General features: G+C 36.3%; 1 protein-coding gene and 2 long non-coding RNA genes across 10 annotated transcripts in view; 1 reads left to right on the forward strand and 2 right to left on the reverse strand.

The window, feature by feature from the left end:
• si:ch211-113g11.6 overlaps positions 1 to 22,377 on the reverse strand; it is a 44,373-nt gene extending 21,996 nt beyond the window's left edge. For 2 of the 3 annotated variants that reach the window (XM_073925117.1, XM_005158058.6), the window contains exons 1-4: positions 7,538 to 7,767; positions 4,072 to 4,211; positions 3,654 to 3,716; positions 1,898 to 1,993 (exon numbers count right to left, since the gene is read on the reverse strand). In XM_073925117.1, coding sequence (XP_073781218.1) covers positions 1,898 to 1,993; positions 3,654 to 3,716; positions 4,072 to 4,211; positions 7,538 to 7,616 — 378 coding nt within the window. In that variant the 5' untranslated portion in view covers positions 7,617 to 7,767. Of the gene's footprint in view, positions 1 to 1,897; positions 1,994 to 3,653; positions 3,717 to 4,071; positions 4,212 to 7,537; positions 7,768 to 22,275 lie in introns of those variants that run through there. The other variant, NM_001126391.1, reaches the window with a different exon arrangement.
• The window catches only part of LOC141378215 (uncharacterized), a 47,156-nt gene that overhangs the window by 4,587 nt on the left and 17,852 nt on the right, over positions 1 to 24,717 (forward strand). The window contains exons 1-2 of one of the 5 annotated variants that reach the window (XR_012392160.1): positions 22,089 to 22,604; positions 23,164 to 23,339. The exons of 2 other annotated variants lie outside the window; for them this stretch is intronic. This is a non-coding gene — a long non-coding RNA (uncharacterized lncRNA). Of the gene's footprint in view, positions 1 to 22,088; positions 22,605 to 23,163; positions 23,340 to 24,717 lie in introns of those variants that run through there. 2 more of the 5 variants (XR_012392161.1, XR_012392163.1) reach the window with 2 other exon arrangements.
• On the reverse strand, positions 17,858 to 21,555 carry LOC137487914 (uncharacterized). 2 transcript variants are annotated; one of them, XR_012392158.1, is made up of 5 exons: positions 21,486 to 21,555; positions 20,135 to 20,240; positions 19,943 to 20,009; positions 18,460 to 18,644; positions 17,858 to 18,297 (listed from the first exon to the last, which is right to left on the reverse strand). It is a non-coding gene; the product is annotated as an uncharacterized lncRNA (long non-coding RNA). The 2 variants fall into 2 exon arrangements; XR_012392157.1 differs by having other exon boundaries at positions 19,939 to 20,009.

The following is a 24,717-nucleotide window of genomic DNA, read 5'->3' on the forward strand; positions in this document are numbered from 1 at the left end:
TGTGGTCAGTGGCTTGGCAAGTTTATTCATTTACCTACCTACTTCATTTGCATGCTTTGTTTAGCCATCTCCACCTAGCCATTTCTAGGACATATTATATGTCCTTCTAAAAACATATAATAGACTCATTTTAGACATGATTTTAAACGTGTGGTAAAACTTGCAGACTGCAGACCTGTAAAAGACTCCTGTAGGCTCTTGCAGACTCGTTGACTTCTTGAAGATGCTGTATGACTACAGACTAACCAACACATCTCAATAAATAAATTCTGCTTGTTCAAGTTTACTGGACTGGGTTCTGTCTTCACATATTTCTTCCAACAGTAAGTAATAATACATAAAAAGCACAAAGCTTTACCTTGTCGAAATTTCTAGGTACTAATATATACCTTTGAGTTACTAATATGGTACCTTAAGGTAGAAATGTGTCCCTTTTGAAAAGGTACCACCCAAGTGACAGCTCTTGTACTTTTCATAGTGCAGAGGATGCGACCATAAAAAGGACAGAATACCCAAGTATACCAGGATTTTGCAGGCATGGGTGCCTTACATGGGATAAAGCCCACAAAAGATCCACACAACAGTAATATCAGTAATATTATTTTTTTTATCATAATGATTATTGAATTTTTTCAAAAACTATTTTAAGGTTGGCTAATATGTGGCTAGAAGGGTATCCACCACATAAAACATATGCCAGAATAATTGGCGGTTCATTCCACTGGGGCGACCCCCAATCAGGAATTAAGCCGAAGGAAAGCAAGTGAGGTTCCCTTATAATTGTTCCAAATTCAGTTCAGCTTCTGAAGTAACTGCAAAACAAATTTCTCCAATAGTGTCTGTGGTGTACACCTCAGACTCCCATTGCCAGAGAAAACAGATCAGGCCATAATCTGGCATGTTTATAGCCTACTGGTTATTGACAAATTGATAACAAAGCTGAACCACAGATTGAGTTCATATGACACCACAACCCAGTGCTTTGGCTTTTAACATCCTCTCCTTGACTACAGAATAGTGGCATGCATTAAAGAATTTTATTTCACAATATATATAATTTCTATTAGAATTTTACATTTTAAAGCTGAGTATTAAATCCTTGTATAATAGGCAGCTTTTACAGACTGCCCAGAACATTAGTAGATGTAGCTCTCATCTTCTGTCTGAGGAGTTTATCCTGCTCCCTTCGGGTCAAAGGTTTCAGATACTTTTTAGTAGGAAAAAACATTACAGGAATAGCTTTGTCCAATCATCTTATTTCGCTCTGAAAATATTTTAATATTTTAAAAGATACTTTTGTATGTGTATTTGCGGATATGTATATGTGTGATTTAATCAACTCAACTCATATGCACAATTGTAGAGGTGGAGGGAAAGAACCGCCCAATGCAAAGCACATTTAAAATCTTTTAATGCATGGCACGCAGTTGATTATCCTATTTAGTCCGTGGTCATTTGCCAAGTTATTGACAATTTACAAACAGTACTGGTTTTTGCAGTGTGATATTTGACCAAATCAAATGTTAGATCTCTAAGTTTTAACCAACTAACCACAGGCAAACAGAGAGAGTGCGTGCTCGAGCAAGACAGATAATGTATGTACATAAAACTAAGGGCATATATATCTCATAACAATATGTTACGACTTTGCAAATGTTTTTACAAATATAAGTGAATTGGTTGATCTCCATCGACTCGCTAGTAAAGCACTAAAGTCTGTGTCCTTGAGTTCACACAGAGGATTGAAGGCTTTAGCAACTTTCACTGAGTTTCTATGGTTTATATTTGAGGGTAGTGCATTTATTTCAAACTCAAATCTAAATAGAACTATCTGTGCACTAAATGATTTTATTGCAAACCTTCAGCCAATAAAAATTAAGAATTTCAACAGACTTACCAGCAGCCAACATTTAGGAGTTCCTGCTCTTGTCCCACACACCACCATTGAATCACCAACTTTTTCAATTACCGTGATGAAATTATCACACTCATGCTATTGAAAGATAAAAGAACAGTCAATCCAAGACATACAGACTATTATACATTATATAGACACACACAACCAGACAAAAGTCTTCAATCTCAGTTGTAAGAGCAACAAATAATAACTTGACCTTAAGTTGATCATGTGGAAAAGTGGCAGAAGGTAAATTTTTCAGATGAATCGTCTGTTGAACTGTATCCAAATCATCACAAATATTGCAGAAGACCTATTGGAACTTGCATGGACCCAAGATTCTCACATAAATCAGTCAAGTTTGGTGAGGGAAAAATTATGGTTTGGAGTTGGATGGCAACATCAACAACCTGAGGTATCAAGACATTTGTGCTGCCCATTACATTACAAACCACAGGAGAGGGCAAATTCTTCAGCAGGATAGCGCTCCTTTTTATACTTCAGTCTCCACATCAAAGTTCCTGAAAACAATGAAGGTCAAGGTGCACCAGAATTGGCCAGCCCAGTCACCAGAGATTAACGTTATTGAGTATGTTTGGTGTAAGATGGAGGAGACATTGAATATGAATCCAAAGAATCTTGATGAACTCTGCATGAACACTTTCTTTGCCATTCCAGATGACTTTATTAATAAGTTATTTAAGTCATTGCAGAGATGTATGGATGCAGTCCTCCAAGCTCATGAGAGTCATACACAATATTCGTTCTTTTTCCACTTACTTTATATTCTATATCATACATTATTTCTTTTAAGTGGCAAGACTTTTATCTAAGCAAAGTCAGACCTTATTATCCTAATGAAACAATTTAAAGTCAAGGCTTGATCAGTTTATATTGGTAAAACAATTGTAATCTAGAGGCCTTTGCCTTACATATAAGCCACTTCTGATAGCTAATGATCAACTAGAAGTCAAGTTATTATTTGTTGTTCCTAAAACTTGGATAGGTGACAAGACTTTTGTCAGGTAGTGTAAATACTAAAACATTTAATTGTGAGTTTGGAGAAGATCTGTCTTTTCCCACTATTTATACAACATGCTCAATACTAAAGGTTGTAAAAAGATATTATTTTTTGGTTCCATAAATAACCTTTCCAAAAATAATCACTTATTTCTTATAGTGATAAACATTTATTAATTTAAAGAACATTTATTGCAATGGAAATGTTCCATAAAGGTTAAAGGTGACCATTGGTGCCATCATGGCACCATCAGTGCTAAAAAAACAATTTTTTTAACATTTAATTAGATATTGTTACAACTTCATTTCTCCTGAATGATCAGCATAACCACCCCAACCACCATCTTTATGATTTCTAAACAAGCCAGACTATCATTTGACAGCCTGTCTGTGCCATTACCCTTAAAAAATAGCCTCATTCAGTCAACTCTTGAGTGATGACCTGCTCATCATGGATGACTATTTCTGTAAATGTTGAACCAGGGCAGTGAATCCAGCCAGGCTTTAGCTCACGAGGGAAACACTTTCACAAATGGTCTGATTACAGTCAGTCTCAGAATTCTACATTTATTATAATCCTGCTAAACCTGACGAGTGCAATTCACACTGAGGGGTTTAGGAGAACAGATGAATTGAATCACAGCCTAAATGAGTCAAGATAATCCTTTTCTTTGCCTGAAATCACAAGCTACCCGAGGTCTAAACTGGCTGAATACTGCAGGATTGTCTCTCTTACCTTCCATTGGGATGATTTAGAGTGGCACAACTCTTTTGCATTCTCATCCATCACCACAGGGATCTGTGAGTACATCAACAACAGTACTAATCACACAGCCTTGCATTCATAATAATGTACTGTAGGGATGATTTGTTCTCATCATGTTAGAGCTATATTCTGTTATAGAAAACAGAACATAGTATAATTGCTGTAGTTAAATGGTAAGAAACCATAACCATCTGTCCTTGGCAAGAAATGCTTTCTTTACCCAACCGCAAAGTAATCGTATTACAGAGCCTCCGTTATAAGACATTGTTCTGCTCCATAAATAATAGCACAGTTTTTTTGTTACTTGCTGAGTACCAGCTATCTAGGTCAGGATTTAGAGCAGTGATAGATCTACTTTGGCTCTGGGTTACAGTGTCGGCCCCCCTACCTGAATGTCATGCACTTCTTTATCACGAAAACTGAGCTTATAGATGACCCCTTGGCCCCCCACATACAGGACATCAGTCTCCTGTTGGTGGTAAACTGTAGTGAAGTTCTCTGGTTTTATGAAGCGAAATCGAGGTGATTCTAAAGACAAACAGACAGAAATGAAGTGCGTACACAAGTCTGGTATATATGTTCATATATTGTTACAGAGAAAACAATGAAAATACAACTATAGTCATTAAATTTGAATAAGACAGCAAAACAAATGGAGCCTAATGAACCTACAGTATTTAAATGCGTCGAATGTTTCCAATATATTTTGCTGTGGATTTTTCTAAACCATGAGTTTCCTTCTCCTGTTAAACACAAGGAAATATATTTTTTAGAATGTTGACTTTAATATTTGTATTTCCAATGTATGCTGATGGTTACAGGTTTACAATATTTTTTCAAAATATCTTACTTTGTGTTGAACAGAAACCAAAACAAAGCAAAAAATAATTGGTTACGAAAAAGTTAAACTGTATAAAGTCTAATGTGTATATGTCCTGGTCTTTCAGGGTAGGGGTTAAGCGCTGGGTTAACGACCCACCTTAAATGTCACAAAACACCAACATGATGCTGCTAAATATCAACTTTGATATAAACAGCCCTGGGAGTAAGTATCCTTTAAGGCAATAGTCTCAAACTCAATTCCTGGAGGGCCGCTGCTCTGCATAGTTTAGCTCCAAGTGACTTTAACTTAGACCGGCTTAATAGTCTTTTGTAGTCTTGAACACCTTGATTAGTTAGATCAGCTGTGTTTGACTAGGGTTGGAGCAAAACTGCAGGGCTGCTGCCCTACAGCAATGGAGTTTGAAACCTATGCTTTAAGGGCTATATTTTTATTTCTACTAGAAAAATCTTGATATTGGAGACCCTATGGTGTTTTGATTCAACTAATCAGTTGGTTATGCATTAAATTAATAATTGTTTCAGTGATGCACTGTAAAAACAGTGTTATTTTATTGGTAAAATACTTGAAAGGGCATCTAGTTCACCACTTTTACAAGAAGATAAGCCTTTGGATTCTCCAGAATGTATCTGTAAAGATTCAGCTCAAGATACCCACCAGATGGTTTAATATAGCCTTCAGAATGGATTGTGGCTTTAAATCCAAATGAGCTGCATGTCCCCGCCCACCACTCCCATGTGCATGTCTGCTTATTATCATGTGGTACATCAGATAAACAGCCGTCAGTGATAGAGACAGACACAGATGAAGCTGAAATACAGCTCATTAGTCAAAAATACCCAGTAAGTTTATTCCATGTATTTGTGATGTAGTTTATTTTAGCCTTTCTGAAACAATGAGTCACAGTCAAATGCTGTTTGCAGTATACACAAACATATATATATATATATATATATATATATATATATATATATATATATATATATATATATATATATATATATATATATACATACATACATACATACATACATACATACATATATATTATTGCGCATTAACTGACACCATGTGGCCATGGTGATTATATCGTTAAGAATTACATAGCCATAATATTTTAATGCCAATTCATTTGGAAAAAAATGTTCATCAATGCACTGGAATTTAGGTCTAATTTTAATAATAATAATAATAAATCTAATAATAAACTTGCTGGGTTTATATCACTCTAATATGACTATGGACACACTATACATACAGTAAGTTCGGTCGAAACAGCTTACAAAAGTTGATTTTCATCATAGGTGCCCTTTAAATTGATATTGAATAAAAATAATTGGTTAGTTTCTTTATTAAGTGCAAAAAAAACTGTAATGGAAATAACTCAAAATTTCAGTTTTAGCAGCAATGTGCACTGTTGAATTTGCTGTTGAAAAAGCAAGATATATTTTTTACAGCATGTCTAAATTGTTATCACTATTCTCCCTATATATCATTTACTATTAATGAATTCCACTGTACAATCTTGTTTTTGGGGTTAAACAGTTGATGAATTTTGTGGGCGTGCTTCGTTTGACCTAAATTAAGGGAAATGTCAAATGTGGTTGTCAATGGTAACCGCTATGTAGATATAAATTATTGATAGCCTGCTAAATTGCATAGCCCACCGCGGGGCTGCGCAATTATTTCCTAAAACTAATACATTGCAACAGGTGTTTGTTTCGCTCTGCGCTGGCAGAGATCTTAATCAATAACTGGCGTTTGAACAGGGGGGTTGACGAGGTCGAAGCTTGCAGACCAGTCTGATCTGGTTTGTATTTGCATATCGTTTTCCATAAAGCAGTAGTTTAGCTAAGAGTATTTGTTCGCTGATCGCATCCTTCATTATTTTAATGAAGACGTGCGCTGAATTGAGAATTGAGGGAAGCGTTGTCCATGGTGCTGAAGTGGGCGGTCAAGTAAATTGCTCCTATACCTTATTTTCTCATGTTTTAAGAGGTTGTAATGTCACGTTACACTTAGAAGATGAGCAAGAGACGTGTTGATGTCTTTAAATAAACACCTGAATAGTGAATCGCAGGGCTTTATAGATACACAAGTCTATGAAGAACGTGCCTGGAATAAACAATAATGGTAGGTTTCGTGGAAATTTCCATGGGCTATTCGAGAGTGTTTCTCGCTGGTTCGCATGTTGTGCCCTGTGTCTTGGAAATGCATCAGTTGCTGCAGTGCCATCATTCCCGTTCGCTCGCGCACCTGCATTGCAGCTCTGAAGATTGCGCCTTACGCTTTTCTTAAAACTACCAGCCGCGGATGTAGCCCAAAATAACTGCGTACAGCAATGACATTCATTGCGAATACATGTTTAGGGAGCAAGTGGATGGTCGGTTGATGAAATTACTTATTCAGTAGCCTCCAGGAAGAATCAAGAGCTTGTTTACTCAAACATCTCAAGCAGACTACTCGATCTTGACCAGCCTAACAAATCTTAAAGAGACGTTTCTATGGCTACACCATCAAAAAGCCCTCCAGTAGTGTTGTATAAAGCGTCGGGTTTAGGCTATAAACACCGCTTTATTGACAGCATGATTAAATGTATTTGTGTTTACATTTTCCCCAAATAACGCGATGCTACAGCTTATTTATCAGTGTAGTGCAATAAATAAACTTACGCACTCTTAACCACGATTAATATCACATATATACGTCATGATGTGAAGTCATGACGTGAACATGAGCCTCAATCGGTTTTTGTTTTCAAAACAGCTATGTAATGCAATCAGTGCCCTGTATTGGCCTGCTTCCAGTCACCAACATTGCCATTTGATTTATTTTATCCTAACGGAAGTAGATACGCAGCAGTTTTTTTTTCTCCCAAGGGAAAAATAAGATGCAATTTGTGCTAGAGTAAGGATAAACATGGCTTTAGAAAAATCCAGAACTTTCCACAGAAAAAAATACGTATGCGTTATGCAGACTGAAACTGTAACGTTAAAGACAAATAAAGTCTTACCATTCACGATGAATTTCAGCCGAGGTGATTTTTCGGCCAAAACCACTGAGAAAAGAGTTGCTAGTACGAGCAGATTCATGTTGCTCAGCGGTGCTCTAATTAGAGTGACGACAAGCTAATGAAAGAGTGCTCTCGCTGAAGGACTGGGGTTGTTTTTTGCAGAAGTGCGCGTGCGATAAGCGGACGCCGCCTCGCCTGTCTGTCCCTCAGAGCTCCGCGAGAAGCTGAGCGGTAATTGCCTTCACGTCACACCTCCTGAAAGAGAGAAGGAGCGAGCAGACATGCGCTCACCCCACTGACAACTACTAACAGAGCAAAACACTCACTTTATTTACTAGTTTCAGAGCTTCTCGATTACATTTGCTTGTTTGTCACTTTATATGTATTATCACACTTAATATCAGTTTATATTTGTTAGAGATCTATATCTATCTATCTATCTATCTATCTATCTATCTATCTATCTATCTATCTATCTATCTATCTATCTATCTATCTATCTATCTATCTATCTATCTATCTATCTATCTATCTATCTATCTATCTATCTATCCATCCATCCATCCATCCATCCATCCATCCATCCATCCATCCGTCTGTCTGTCTTACCATTAAAAATACGGCAGGAACATAAAATAAATCTTACTATAAATTACCATATTTCATAAATGTTTTGTCCTATACATCAAAAACACAAAACAAAATAAACCATAAAGCTAAACACAAACAACTTTTCCCACAAGCAGCATACTTATATATAGAAGGTGCTCAGTGTCATTTACATAACTACAAAACACAATCTTGGTAACACGCATGGCACTAAATTAATGCAATAAACATTATATGCCATAAACGTTACATGTAACACAACTCTCATGTACATACCTATAAAAAACATAGTAATATCAACAACAAAAAAGCATAAACATTGAATTGTCATATAGGGAATTAAAGGGCAATTATGATGAAAATCATATTTTGGAAGCTGTTTGGACAGAACTGTGTGTTGGTATAGTGTGTCCAGTCATATTGGGGTTGATATAAAGACAATCAGCCTCTTTTTAAAAATTTCCTGATGGTAAAATAGGATCCAAATCCCTCCCATTTTGAGGCAGACCGCAACATGATGTAGGAAGCATCGAATTGATTGACAGCCGCGTATTAACATGTTTCCATAGTAAAGTGTATAATCATATCAACAGAATGTGCACAAAGCAACTGGGATTAACAGACCTGTTTAGCTCGCTGTGATCATCAGTCATCATCAAATGTTATCAAGAACGAGTTTTATAAGTTAACATTTTTTTAAAACAGTGCATGTTTGTAATGAATTACAGCGATCTTTACTTTATCACCACAGCCACATCTTAGTACAATTCTAAAAGAAGACGCTTCAATCCCAGTTTGTGGACATGAAATCACGTTTATTTTGTACATTAATATAACAGATATCCATACTGCACTGGAGATTAACATGTATTCTGTCACATTTGAGTGCAAAAACAGTGCAAAGTTAAACACATTTGCTGTGTGTGTGTTTGTGTGTGTGTATGTGTGTTTGTGTGTCTGTGTGTCCATTGTAACTTTGTAATGACATTGTGTGTGACTCATTGGAAGGCTTGAATTAACTGCAGTAAGAATCTTTGGAAAAGTTCTTACTGCAGTATTTCTCACAAACCTTACGAGAGTTCTGCTTCCTTCATGTTTCTCACTGTGCTGTTTATCTGACGTAGCCGAGGCGAAGATTGAGGCCACATTTACACTAATACATTTTAGTTTTAAAACGCATAAGTTTTGCTTCGGTTACGCCGTCCGTCCACACTACTCCAGAGTTTTCGAGCACCGGAAACAAATGATTTTAAAATGCTGAAGGGAATGCTGAAAAGGCCGTTTTCATCTTAAAATGCTGCAGCTCAGTGTTAGTATGGATGGGGGAAAACTGTGAAATTTGAACACGGAGGAGTAGCTGGAGACATTTGCCAGTCTGATTGGGGCTTTTTCCTCAATATTAAGAAGCCTACACACAGTTCAGTCTTGCATTTTTTCCTTGTAAGTTCAGACTTCACAAGTTTGATATGGAAAACAAAGTCCCGAGGACACGTTGAGTAAATCTTCAAAGGGAACAATGTACTTTATAACGTCATTCACATCATCCTTGCTAAATTGTTTCACTATCATAACAATTAAATGAAAACATGATTTAAGAAACTGTCTATTTTCATTTTGATATTAGCAACTTAACAGACATAAAAAATGTTGAGGTGTCATGTAGCTCCATATTTATATGACTTTCATCTTTACTGTATGCATATTTTTAATAAAACGGAGCCTATAACATTATTGCCTCCTTTCATTTTCATTGAAAGTACGAAACATACCCTCTCTTTTGCTGAATATTAGTTTTAATAATCAATAATGGCCATTATAAAAGTATAACATAAAATAAGTTCATACATTATATAAAGTAAATGCAAGCAATTAGTCAAATGCACAGAATCAGTGTACGTGGTTACATTAATTAACATATTAACTATCTTTGGGCTCAGCCAGAACACATTACCTGAGAATAAGTAATAGATTCAAAAGACCGAAGTCGGGGAATATGTCATTAGATATAGACTAGATGAATTAAATATCACGTTTACAAATATTGTGAGATTAGATCCAGTGGTTGAGTGGTAGATCCTTAATGAACAGTCCGACGTGCACAGCTCTTATCTGGGTAGATATGCTGCAATGCATGCCAGAGTGTGTGTGAGTGGTCAGGTGATATCAGTGATGTAGTGTGGATGGAGAGTTTTTTTGGAGACGCGAAGTAAAACTCCAGTGTGGACGCGAATCATTTTCATTCCAAAATGCTGTTTCAAAACAAAAACGTATTAGTGTGAACGGAGCCTGAGGCACACTCTAACAGGCACGTGGAAAACGTGGGGATAAATAGCATTAAAGGCACAGGCAACAAAGTAAGTAAGTAAAGTTTATTTATAAAGCACATTTACTTCAGTTTGGCACTGACCAAAGTGCTGAACAAAACCATAGCACACACTCTAAAAGAGTAAAAGATAACAATAAAAGTAATAAGAGGAATAAAAGTATTACAGCAACAACCACAATAACGATTAAAAGCCTGGGAATGCAATAGAATAAAAATGTGTCTTAAGTCTGGACTTAAAAATAGAGAGAGAAGAAGCACTTGTAATATCCGGTGGTAGCTGGTTCCACAAACGAGGAGCAGCGACTGCAAAGGCTCTATCCCCTTTCAATTTAAGTCGTGACCGAGGAATTTGAAGTAAAATTTTATTTGAGGACCTAAGTGACCGAGGAGTTGACTGTAAGTTAATAAGCTCTGATATATAAGAAGGTGCTTGCTTTAAAAACAATAAGTAAAATCTTGAACTGAATTCTAAAATTAACAGGAAGCCAATGAAGGGATGCTAAAACTGGTGCGATATGAGCATGTTTTTTGGTGCCTGTTAAAAGTCTAGCTGCCGCATTTTGAACCAACTGCAACCGTGCCAGTAAGAATTGGGGGAGACCAACATATAAAGAATTGCAATAGTCTAGGCGGGACGTGATAAAAGCATGTATGACCTTTTCCAGATCTTGAAAGGAAAGAATGGATTTGAGTCTGGAGATGATCCTCAGCTGATAATAACTATTCTTAACCACTGAGCTAATTTATTTTTCTAGACAAAGCTCAGAATCAAAGATAACTCCTAGATTTTTTACTTGCGATTTAACATACGGTGCAAGACTTCCCAAGCCCCCAATATACGACATTCTTGTTTTTGAGGGGCCGAAGAGAATAACCTCAGTTTTGTCATTATTAAGTTGAAGGAAGTTTTTTGCCATCCAACATTTAATATCCTCAAGACAATTAATTAGAGACTGCAGGGAGTTCTGAGATTTTAAGGGAACATACAGCTAAGAGTCATCTGCATAAAAATGAAAAGAGATGTTATGTTTCCTTATAATATTACCAAGAGGAAGCATATATAAATTGAAGAGCATTGGACCCAGAATAGAGCCCTGGGGGGCACCACACAGAAGAGGGGCAGATGTTGACAAAAATTAGCCAACAGAAACTGAAAAAGACCTGGATTTCAGATATGACTGAAACCATTGAAGTGCTGAACCCTTTATGCCGACCCAATGTTCCAGACGTGACAGAAGGATGGTATGATCAACTGTATCAAAAGCAGAACTCAGATCCAGTAAAACCAAAACTGCATTACTGCCTGAATCTACCAACAGCAGTAAGTCATTCCACACTTTTAACAGAGCGGTTTCAGTACTGTGGTGCATAGTGAAACCTGACAGTAAAGGTTCAAGTTTATGGGACGATTTTAAAAAAGGCTGTAGCTGTGATAAGACAGCTCTTTCTAGAACTTTTGACATAAATGGAGGTTAAGAGATAGGACGGAGGTTATTTAAGCAATTTAAATCTGCATTGGGTTTTTTAAGCAATGGCTGGACAACTGCATGCTTTAAATACGCAAGGACAGTGCCTGAAACTAAGCAGGAATTAATAATTGCTTGTATACTAGAACCTATTGTGTAAAAGTCTCCTTTAAAAGGTTAGAAGAAATAGGATCACACGGCGAAGTTGAAGTTTTTGTCTGAAACACTAAACCCCTTAACCCAGAGAGAGACACCGGTTCAAAATTACAGAAGGTAGCTGAAGAAACTGTCGAGTCCACACAGGAACTAGGGCAGAGAGGAGCAAAAGAGGATCTGATATCAGCTACCTTCTCAGTAAAGAACCTTTTAAATCCCTCACATATCTCTGATGACTGCTTAATTTTGCATGAGGTACGTGGAGAAATTATTGAGTTAATTGTGTCAAAAAAAATTTTAGGGGTGTGTGAATGTTTATTAATAATGTCTGAAAAGTATGTAGCTCTTGCCTTTTTTGCTGCTTTTTGAAAGTTTACTTGTGCATCTCTAAAGATTTCAAGAGAGACAACAAGGTGATCTTTTCTCCAGCGCCGTTCTGCTTTACGACAAATCTGTCTGAGTGAGCGAGAGAGATCATCCAGCCATGGCTGTGATTTCATTTTTGGATACTTATATTTTAAAGGAGCTACACAGTCTAAGATATCTGAACAAGAAGAATTAAAAAGAGAAATTAAATCATCAGGACTTGAGGAATGCTCAGCAGCAGCTAATATTGCTGTAGACACTTTGTTACTATTAAACATAGTAGAAAACTGATTTGCAGTGAGAGAGTTTATGCAGCGAGAGTGAAAACCTTCACTTTTTGTAGTACCAGAGAAGTATGATAGAGTGGTGTTAAAAACAATGGGCTTATGATCTGGGAAGGAGGCATCTTCAATGACAATATTTTCTATGGAAAACCCGTAGGACATTATAAGGTCCAAAGTGTGGCCTAGTGCATGTGTAGCACCAACAATATGCTGAGTAAATCCAAAAAAATCCAAAACATGCATAAACTCAGTTACCAAAGGCTTTTCAGGGCAGCAAACGTGAATATTAAAATCCCCTAAAATTAATAAACAATCATAAGATGTGATTATATGAGAAACAAATTTTAGAAAACTCCTTTATAAAACCTCTATCAGGCTTAGTAGGCCTGTAAACCAGAACACACAGAAAAGGAGTGGTATCGGATTCTATCAGAGCACATTGGGATTCAAATGTAGTGAAGTCCCCGACAGAAATAGTCCGACATCTGAACCAATTTCTGAAAACCATAGCCACTCCACCTCCTTTCCCAATACATCTAGGAGTGCTGATAAAAGAACAGTTTAAAGGACAAAGTTCACCGAACACAGAGGACTCACCCGCTCCAATCCAGGTCTTAGTTAAAAAAAGGAAGTCCAAATTGTGGCTTGTAAAAAAAAGTCATTCAAAATAAATGTCTTATTGGACACAGATCTAGCGCTCAACAAAGCCATGTTGATGTGGGAAATGACTTGTAGATCTGACTGATGAACATAATCCAGTGATTTGATGTGTTGAAGATTTACGCCCCTATATCGGATGCACACCCGTAGTGGAGCTCCGAATTCGGCCAGCTGCCGTTTGTCCGGGAAGATAGGCAAGTGACAGGTGTATCTCACGTCCCACGAGCGTCGAGCCGGGTGCAAACCGCAGTGACCATACGTAGGTACAAATGAGCATGCAGTATGTAAAGCCAATGAAATAGAAATTTCCCTCCTCATCCTCACCTGGACACCTCCGCGATTTCCCCTTATTCTTCAATGTTTTCGTTGATAGATAAGACAGCAGGGAAGCCGGCGAACAAACGCGGCCGTGGGAAAAGGAAACGATGAATAGCAGTAGTCCTGTGTTATGGAGCAGTCTCTGGGTTGATTCTCCAACAAACCTCTAATGTTTAACAGTGCTTGGCGATCATATGGAATTAATGCATCAACACAGCTCATGAATATGAGCAGAAAAAGCACTGATAGAATGGTTGCCGAACAGACATTTAAAAATTGACGAGGCAAACGGTACGCCGACAAACACACAGGCGCCATCTTTTGCACACGTCAGCTGTCAGTGCCATTTCTGTGCGGAGTTTGCATGCTTTCCCTGTGTTGGCGTGGGTTCAACTAAATTGGCCATAGTGTGTGTGTGAATGCGAGAATGCATAAGTGTTTCGCAGTATAGGGTTGCAGATGGAAGGGCATCCACTGTGTAAAACATGCTGGATAAGTTGGCGGTTCATTCCGCTGTGGCGACCACTGATTAATAAAGAGATTAAGCCAAAGGAAATGAATGACAAAAACTATTAACAAAAACAGCTACATTTTGTTCAGAGCAGAAAATTCCGATATTCTGAAAGGTTTAATAAATAATCTGATGGGTGCTTTGAGCTGAAACTTTAGACACATTCTGGAGACACAAAAGACTTCTCTTAAATCTTGAAAAAGGGGTAAAATAGATGCCCTTAAAATAAAATGTTTATTCAAACATTTTACAGTGACTATTATGGCTCACAAATAAAGTGAATGGAAAAAAATGAAATATCTAAATCCAGATCCAAGCTTTTTGCATCAGATCACTTTTTATGCTGAACCGTTTAACCAATCACACATTTTTCTAGCAGCCAATCACATGCGTTCGGATTAGTTACCACTGAAAAAGGCAGTATTTGGGTGCATGCTCAGTGGCTGATTTCTGGGCTCTGTTGAATTCTATTATCATAAGCAACAAAAGTGATAAAACAATTTAAATAAGAGATTATTCACAACTTTAGTGTGTTTTTTTTATAACCCACCTTAGACTGCATGGATCGTCATGTGAAGTTATTATGATGTGCCGTTTCTGCAAACACAAAAAAAGTTACACATTCTGTTAATCATCATTATTTAGTCATTCATTCATTTCCTTTGGCTTAGTCCCTTTATTAATCAGTGGTCGCCACAGCGGAATGAACCGCCAACTTATCCAGCATGTTTTACACAGTGGATGCCCTTCCAGCTGCAACCCTATACTGCGAAACACTTATGCATTCTCGCATTCACACGCACTATGGCCAATTTAGTTGAACCCACGCCAACACAGGGAAAACATGCTAACTCCGCACAGAAATGGCAACTGACCCAGCCAGGTCTCAAATCATTATCATTATATGCTATTAATCATTATGTATAATAATAATCAGCAATAATAATTTTAGTCATAATGATGTTTCTATCTGATTGATGCAAAGTAGCATCTAATTTGAAGTTTTTCAAATTGTCTTATAAAACCTATCATCCAAATCCTATTTCAAGCTTTAACATGTAAAAAGCTTAAACATCAGGTATTCTGATGGGGATGCACCTCTGTGGCAATTCTGACCAATACCAATATCCCATAACTTTTTTGGAAACTGATTAATTTCGATAAATAAAAACTTTTAATATGGTGGCACAGTGGGTAGCACGTTCGCCTCACAGCAAGAAGGTTGCTGATTCGATTTGGCTGGGTCAGTTGGCAATTCTGTGTGGAGTTTCACGTTCTTCCTGTGTTCACGTGGGTTTCCTCCAAGTGCTCCGGATTCCCCCACAAGTCCAAAAACATTCACTATAGGTGAACTGGGTAAGCTAAAAAAAACTTTCAATAGTGAATGAGTGTGAAATAGAGAGTATGAGTGTTTCCCAGTGCTGGTAAAACATTTGTGAAACATTCCCAGTTGTCAGTTCATTCCACGGTGGCTATCCCTGATTAATAAAGGGATCAGCCAAAAATAATTTTAATGAATTAATTAATTTTAATATGACTTTATTTAGATTATGTAACAAATGAAAAGATTACAGTGTATGGATCAATCATCAGGCACACTCTCTTCTGTGTCTTCTGGGCTGGGTAAAAAAAACTCTGTGGACTGCAACACCTATTTCTGATGCTAGACAGAAAGTCTACATTAGACTGTTAATCCTACATACTGCACCTTGAAAGAGGAAATGTACTAAATTTCAGTGTTTTTTTTTCTAACTTGTACTATTTAAACCTAAAACACTGTAGTATCGTTCAGAAGTATGCAAATTGGAATGCACCTAGTCTTGGACTCTAGTCTTCCCTCATAAACTCCAATACATTGCTACACGTGTCATATAATGTGGAAAGAACAACACGCTCATGGCAAGCAAAATGCATCTAAATTGGATCAACCAAAGAATACCCATCCATAATCTATCAGACAATACTTTTTTTTTATCGGGCTGAGGTCGATCCATCTTAAAATCAATGCAATTTGAAAGAAAGTTGTCCTCTAGAAATAGCCTTTTCCTGACCATGACAGCATTTACATTAGTTCAAAATCATGGACAGGAAAAATGTACTCAAAAACATATCTGTCAGTGTTTCCAAACAATTATGTTTGATTTACCAAAGACACACAAGTGGCAATTTCACATCCGTCACATCCTTAACAGAGAGATGTCACATCACAACAAAGCTTTTTCCTCATAAATGCAAAAATGTAAAATCAAATAAAATCAATCATGTTTGTTCTATAGTGATCCAACTCTTATCCTTTTGATTAACATTAGCACTATTTCTTTTGGGTTGTGCAGTTTATTCACAGAATTTCTACAAAGTATGTTGTATACGGTAAACTTGCAGACTTTTTTTGTCACATACATAACACGTATATTTTCCTAATTTAATACATAAAAAGTGTTTACAGATTGGTATTTTTCTGCTCCCACAACTCTGTGGCTAATTGTTTAGAAAAACATAAAGAGATGTTACAATATGTTGACATATACTTCGTCTGTTAATTTATGTTTTGACATTTTACTGCAAACGTCACATCCATAACACTGGAATTGCTCATAGTTAAATATTTCACATGAAACATGGTTCATTTCGTAGCAAAATAATCCTTTATATATCTATTTATTTGTTCTTGCTAATGCTAACCCCAGATAGCAAAATACACTCGGGCCAGTTCCGGCTAGATTGTCGCCTGCCGGAGACTAACCCCTCGGCCCAACTTTGGCTGCCGGACTCGGGCCGGATGCCTGTGGACTCACTGCCCGATTCCGGCCCGAATCAAGCGGGCCAGATGCGGCGGCCGTAAGCGAGCCGACGCTGCGCATCCGCGCCGGAATCGGCGCGAGGGTAATGTGCGCTGCGGCCCGGAGCTGGCGCGACTCCGTATTTATACACCTTATAAAACCTTTTGGTATTACATTGGTACTTGATATATGGTATTACAACCATTTGAATTTATATAACAGCAAACACCGGCTATAATGTAAACACAAAGTGTAAGCACTGCGTTTAACCTTTGAATAAAGTGCAAACTGCATACATATTCTGTAACGAAAATAATCAGACAAATGACAAAATAAATAAATGTTAAACGTTTATTGATTGCATGAAAAAAATAGTACTAAAATTTTATAAATAATTTTGTAGTGCACAAGAATATCAATATAAAAACAACAATAAAACAACACAATAAAGAAACAGAAAGATTTAAACAAATTATCTAAAAATTACACACAAACACAGATGTTTTTTAAAACAACCCTGTTTTCCCCAATAGACTTGAATAAAAAATTTGTAAAAAACAGCTAAATTTTATATAAACCTAAATATAGAAACCAATTTAAGATATAGCAAGAAACATCTTAAAAATACCAATGACAATCCGTAAAATATCCAAGTCAAACTTGTAAAAAGTACTGCAGAATTCTGAAGAAACATCTTGAAACATTTTTAATAAAACATTAAAATAATAATAAACAAACAAATATATATATATATATATATATATATATATATATATATATATATATATATATATATATATATATATATATAATTGCAGAAGTATAAAGTCAAACTTTTTTTTTTAAATAAACTTGAACAAAATCAATTGCACAAACATATACATTTCATATATACACACGTCTTGTGCAATTTTATATTTATAATTTTATTTGTATTACGTTTATTAAAAATGTATCAAGATGTTTCTTTCTTCAGAATTTGGCGCACACACATACATACATACCATACATATATATACACACACACACACACACATATATATACATATACATATATATATAAATGCAAATGAAAGAAACAAATTGTTCAAGTATCAGGGAACATCCTAATACACTTAAAATGTTGTTTAAAAAATAAAACAAAATAGTGATGTAGACATTTGACACATTAGCTTTCTCTTCTTTCTTCCTCCATCCCTGTCAGGGGCAAGTTGTAGCTACCTTGTAATGCATTTTTCCACTTCTTTATCAGTGGCGTGGTATGGACATTTGTCCTCACTCCATCTGTGATTAAAAGATAAACAGATAATTAGTAGTGAACAAGTACTAATGTAAAAAAAAGAGAAAAAAATTAGGAAAAAAGTAGGCTACCTACGAAGCAAAAAAACTATCAAAAAAAACAAATAAACTTAAAACACTTTGAAATTAGCAAGAGCTTGAACTTACCAGTTTCTTCATTTGTTCAGGCTGCTCCTTTAGTTGATTTTCAAGCTTTTCCAAATCAAATTGGCCAAAGGAAGGTCAAATGTGTTTACATCTGGAATTTCATCACGTCTGTTTTGGTTTTGTGAGAATCAGGCCCAGCTGCTGCTTTATGACGTTGCATGATTTTAAAACTTCAGTCAGTCGTGCTAAAAAAGAAAAATAACAGATTAGTATAAATCAACCTGTAGCTTATTCTCATACAACTTCTGTAAATACAACAGTGGGTTAGACACTGCTGATATTCTCTAGTTGATCTTTACTTTCTAGCTGCATTAAACCTTAACAAATTTAGTGATGTCTTCAATTCTTACAAAGACATCACGAGATGCAATAAGTTCTGTCTTGATCTCACTAGAACAAAGACTGTAAATGTTCATAGGTGTACTGCAGGAGTGTCCAAACTTATTGGGCCAAGGGCCAGATGCAAAAAAACAAACGTTGTCGTGGGCCGAATTTTACATACATCACACAGACACACGTGTGTGTGTGTGTGTGTGTGTGTGTGTGTGTGTGTGTGTGTGTGTGTGTGTGTATGTATATATATATATATATATATATATATATATATATATATATATATATATATATATATACAGTTGAAGTCAGAATTGTTAGCCCCCCTAAATTATTAGCCACCGTTTATTTTTTCCCCAATTTCTGTTTAACGGAGAGTTAAACATTTTTTCCACACATTTTTAAACATATTAGTTTTAGTAACTCATTTCTAATAACTGATTTATTTTATCTTTGCCATGATGACAGTAAATAATATTTGACTAGATATTTTTAAGACACTTCTATACAGCTTAAAGTGACATTTAAAGGCTTAACTAGGTTAATTAAGTTAACTAGTCAAGTTAAGGTAATTAGGCAAGTTATTTTATAACAATGGTTTGTTCTGAAGACTTAAGGGGCTAATAATTTTGACCTTAAAATGGTTCATAAAAAAATTTAAACCGCTTTTTATTCTAGCCGAAATAAAACAAGTCTTTCTCCAAAAGAAAAAATATTATCAGACATACTGTAAAAATGTTCTTGCTCTGTTAAACATCATTTGGGAAATATTTAAAAAAGAAGAAATAAATCAATGAGGGGCTAATAATTCAGACTTCAACTGTGTGTAGACAGACAGACAGACAGACAGATAGATAGATAGATAGATAGATAGATAGATAGATAGATCATAACAAGAACTGCTGCTTAATTGAATGCATGTAATAGCGACACCCGGTGGTTATTTATTGAATTACGTTCATTTTTGTATAGCGGGCCAGATTCTATTGATATTTATAAAAAGCCACGCGGGCCGTAGTTTGGACACGCCTGGTGTACTGGAATGTACAGTATCTGTGCATCTTGATGGTGGTCTTAAGATTTCTGCCATAGTCATTGATGGTGATGGTACTTGTGGTGCTGCATTGATTTCTGAAATCTTCATACCTGCCTTTTATCCAGCCTCTTTGTTCCAAGTAATTTTTCTTCATCACGGTATAGATGTGTCTATACTGTCCCTGGATCAGATACATTTACAAAACAAAACATCACTTTAGTATAGTGCCAGGGCAAAACTCACAGGTTGTAATAGATCAATGACATAATGTTGACAGTATGTGTGTTAAAATAATTGCAAACAAACCTGTTCTGTCTTTAGATGTATGACAGGCGATCATCATCCTCATCTGTCTACCAGTCAGAAATCACAGTTGCGTGTGGATGTTTGAGTCGAGCTTCCTCATATGCATCTATAATAAAACATCACATTGTTGTTAACCTCCCGTAAAGAAAAGTTCAAATCCCGAAATACTATCAAAGTTAATTAATGCATATAATACCTATAGTGTAAATAATCAGTACACAGAAGGTTGCACAAGATTTATTCGGAGATTCATGCAGAGTGACAGCCTTATGAATCTGAGACATAGATTTGTAAGATGGTCAAGCACATGCATTATTCTGTACCCATGAAGATTAACCTACCATTGTGAAAAATGTTTGATGATGAAAGCCAATAACAATAAACCATTTCAGCTGTTTGTGAAGCAATTAGTAATGTAATGTCTGAAAAGCTCAATCTATGTTGAAAATATATCAGCAGTTTACAGCTTATAATGGACTTTTAGCACACAACTATACCATGCCTATTCACGTTCAAAAGAGTGTGCCATTGACTTCTTTGGTCGTGATGTGCTGCAAAATGATCTCACTAACCTTTGTTAAACAAGAACAATGAGACTTAACCAACAAATATTGTTACCCATTCATTTAAATCAGAATTTATCACTGTCAATAACATAAAAAACAAAAAAAACATCAAAATCTGCTTCAAGACGTTCAGTTTTACATTAACTGACCATTACAGCTTGAACAAAAGATATAATTGATTCACATAGGCTAACACATATGAATTAAAGTGCATAGTAATATATTTCTCTTGGATAATTTAATGAGAATAGTAAACAGTCGAGTTTCGATCATTTTCGTGACTAACTGCATAAACAAGATAAACAATAATATTTTATTAATCCAAACCGATTAGTTTTTATTTACACATAATCACAGAATTAATACTGTTGGATAAGTATACGCCTGTACAATGATTTTTTCAACATCCACGGAACTTTATAATGTTAAATCAGGAAAAAAACACGTTTTGCCTTGTTAGTTAATGGATTCGTCTACAGAAACTTTCTTTAACGCAAAGTTAGCATACACACAAATTCGTTTCATGTTTCTTTAAAATAATTAAAATAGTGTTCAGTTACTACACACGTTACAATCTAACATTGTGTAAAAGGAAAAGGAACTTTCAGACGTGTTTGTAACTGTTAGCGTTAGCATACATTAGCTCCAGTCGTGTTTCTTAAAGCAAGTTACATTTCGTATCAAACTGTTTTAAATTACTAAACGCTGTTACAACCAAACACCGTGGAAATGTTTTAAGCTCTAAATTCGCTAATTATACAGAACACAAGCAGTAAAAAGCTTACCTTTCTGACCGGAATCCACGTGAGTCTTTGAAAAACCAAACTTTTCTTCTTGTGATCTTCGTGCCATGGTGGTTGACAACCAGCTTTTTGGAGCATTACCGCCACCGTCTGGATTGGAGTTTGGATCAGGAGTTACGCATGTGTTTATTATGAAACCAACTTCTGCTTTAAAAAAAAAACAGTCAGCACAGGAGCGTGCTATCTCAAAAATAAGCGAATTTTACATAGTTTTTCTCTAGATGACATGTATAATCTATTTATAAATAATATTGTTTTGTTTGCGTCTAAACATTGCGACCATCCACACTAAATATTCTTTTTTTTTTTTTTTTTTGCTATCGTACCATGAATATTTTCTCAAATTATCATTAAACGTGGAGCTAACAGATTACTAGATAAAATAAGAACTTAATCGGTTGCCATCAGCCGAATCCTGGCCAGGATATGGTTGACCGGAATCGGGCCAGTGCTTTACAGCCGCATCACAACCGCATGTGCGCGAGCGAGCTGCGGGCCGCACTCGGCCCGGATAACACTCGCCGATGCCGAGTCGGAGCCGGAGGCGCCGGAGGGCAGCCGAGCTCGGGCCGATTACTGCCTGCTATCTGGGAACTATATCACGCGAGGCAAATGTAACGTGTTACGTTACACTGTAGGTTAACTTAGCTAACAAGATGTTGTACGTTGTACCGCAGTTGAAAGCCTTAATTATTTGAGACGGGACACATTTCAGGAAGTTGTACCGTTGTTTAAAAATACATTACAATGTTCATTCGTGTTTTCATCTTACTTTAACCGTTGAAAATATATTTTGCGTCCGACTTCATTTCCTTCGCGAGCACTTGTCGACATGATGGCATGGGGCAGACCTAATAACGCCCATGACCAAGATAGACTCCGCCTTCACTATCAGCAAAGATACAGAAATGCGATTCGATGGTCAGATTGTTCTTCAAACTATACCATGACATGACTGGCTACCACTGTCTATTTTGCCTAACGGAAATATTAGCCATTACTAGAACTTTATAGTCATATAGAACCTTTTAGTTTTTGGTTGTAAGTTGATACTCTTAAAAGATCTAAAATAACGGGATGTCTGGTCACCCTGCTGCTGTGGTAAGCTCTTTTTTCTGTTAGTTATTTATCTTTGACTGTTTTCAGAAGCAATCTTGAGTGCTGTTGGTGTTGCTTTGTCCAGTTCTTGCCAATACTCTGAATTAGACACAATCAGCACTAACAGTCGGCTCACTTTGTATCTTGCCTGTGTTATTATTCTCCTTTTCATCAGACTCATCAAGCCAATGCTCACTGCATCAGCCAACAGAGGGACTCTAAATGTACATTTGATTCTTCCTCGTTAATCCTAGAGTATCTCACACTAGTCAATCTCTTATAGTAAAAATAAATAGCTAAAAATGGTTAACTGGTTTCATAGCTTGTGTATGTCTTTGGCTCCAGCTAGTGGCCAACAGGCATAAACAGTTCCTCACAACTGTGAGTACAGAACAGAGATCTCAGCATAACTTTATTTGATCATGAGCTTATTTTAACTACACAGATCTATACAACCACATATAGTATGGGTTAAATTACAGAAAGTATTGTATTTCTTGACATGACATTGTGACATTTAAATAAGTGTGAATTTAATATTATGTATTAATGTTTATTATAGAGAAGCATGGTGGCGCAGTGGGTAGCACAATCACCTCACAGCATGAAGGTTCCTGGTTCTAGCCCCGGCTGGGCCAGTTGGGTTTTCTGTGTGGAGTTTGCATGTTCTCCCCGTGTTCGCGCGGGTTTCTCCTGATGCTCCGGTTTCCCCCACAAGTCCAAAGACATGTGGTACAGGTGAATTGTAATTTTATTAAGTTCTAATAATTGTTTAAAAGGGACTAAGCCGAAAAGAAAATGAATAAATGAATCAATAACTGTTTACAAATATTTTAAATAAACAGCCTTTATGTTGTTTATACATTTAGCAGGAATTTAAATGTGAAATAATGCATTACACTGTAAAAATAATATATTATATTGTTATGGTTCGATTAATTACTATCAATTACAAAAAAAGGGTAATTATTAAGATATATACCAGTGAGCAACCATATATCTATATCTGTTTTTCATCTATATGTGTTTTGAGTAAGATTTGAAACTATATTTAAAATGAATTTTGTGATTTATCATTCATTCATTCATTTTCCTTCAGCTTAGTACCTATAATAATCTGGGGTCACCACAGCGGAATGAACCGCCAACTTATCCTGCATATGTTTTACACAGCTCTTCCAGCTGCAACCCTATACTGGGAAACATCCATACACACTCATTCACACACATACACACCGGCCAATTTAGCTTATTCTACTCACCTATAGCGGAAATTAAAGCAGCCTTAGGAAGCCCGCACTAACACGGGGAGAACATGCAAACTCCACACAGAAATGCCAACTGACCCAGCCTGGATTTAAACCAGTGACCTTCCTGCTATGAGATGACAGTGCTAACCACTGAGCCAGCGTGTCACCCTGTCATTTGTCATTTTCATTATAAGTTATAATAGTAAGTACGATTAATTACTGTCAATTACAAAAAAAAATGTGATTAATCGATTATATATCAGTGATTGATCTTATTGTTTTAAACCTATTATATATACATATATTGACTGACTGAACATGTGCTTGAATTGTAGTTTAATTGTAACACATTCAGTAAAATAAAAAGCAGCCTGTAGCCAGACAGACCTATATACTGTAACAGATTGAGAAATCCAGAGGTAATCCTAAAGGGTTTAAACCACTGGTCATACACGTGATCATCATCTTTTTCTAGGTTATTCTGGGCAACACATTCTCTCTCTGTGTTTCTCTCTCTCTACAGAATTCAGATAAAGCTTTAAAAGTCCCCCATCCCAACCAGACAATAATCCGTCATCAGCGTAATAGAACAATACCTCGCACGGATCAATTTCACTTTGTTATAAGACTGAATCAACAGCATCAATTCTGTATAATCATACATAAATCAGGGTTAATCAGATGAGAGGCAGCAGGAGCAAATTATTTCACCGTTTAACAAACAAGACATTGACTGATGTGGATAAATATGCCGACTCTTCTCTCTTGACACCACCATTGAGTCTCATGTCATTTATTCTGCACAATCAGATGAACTAAAGAAAAACTGCAAACACTCAAGGTTAGAGGTGCTGGCTCGATGAAAC

This window comes from Danio rerio, chromosome 16, assembly GCF_049306965.1.
Source record: "Danio rerio strain Tuebingen ecotype United States chromosome 16, GRCz12tu, whole genome shotgun sequence".
Classification (NCBI taxonomy): domain Eukaryota; kingdom Metazoa; phylum Chordata; class Actinopteri; order Cypriniformes; family Danionidae; genus Danio; species Danio rerio.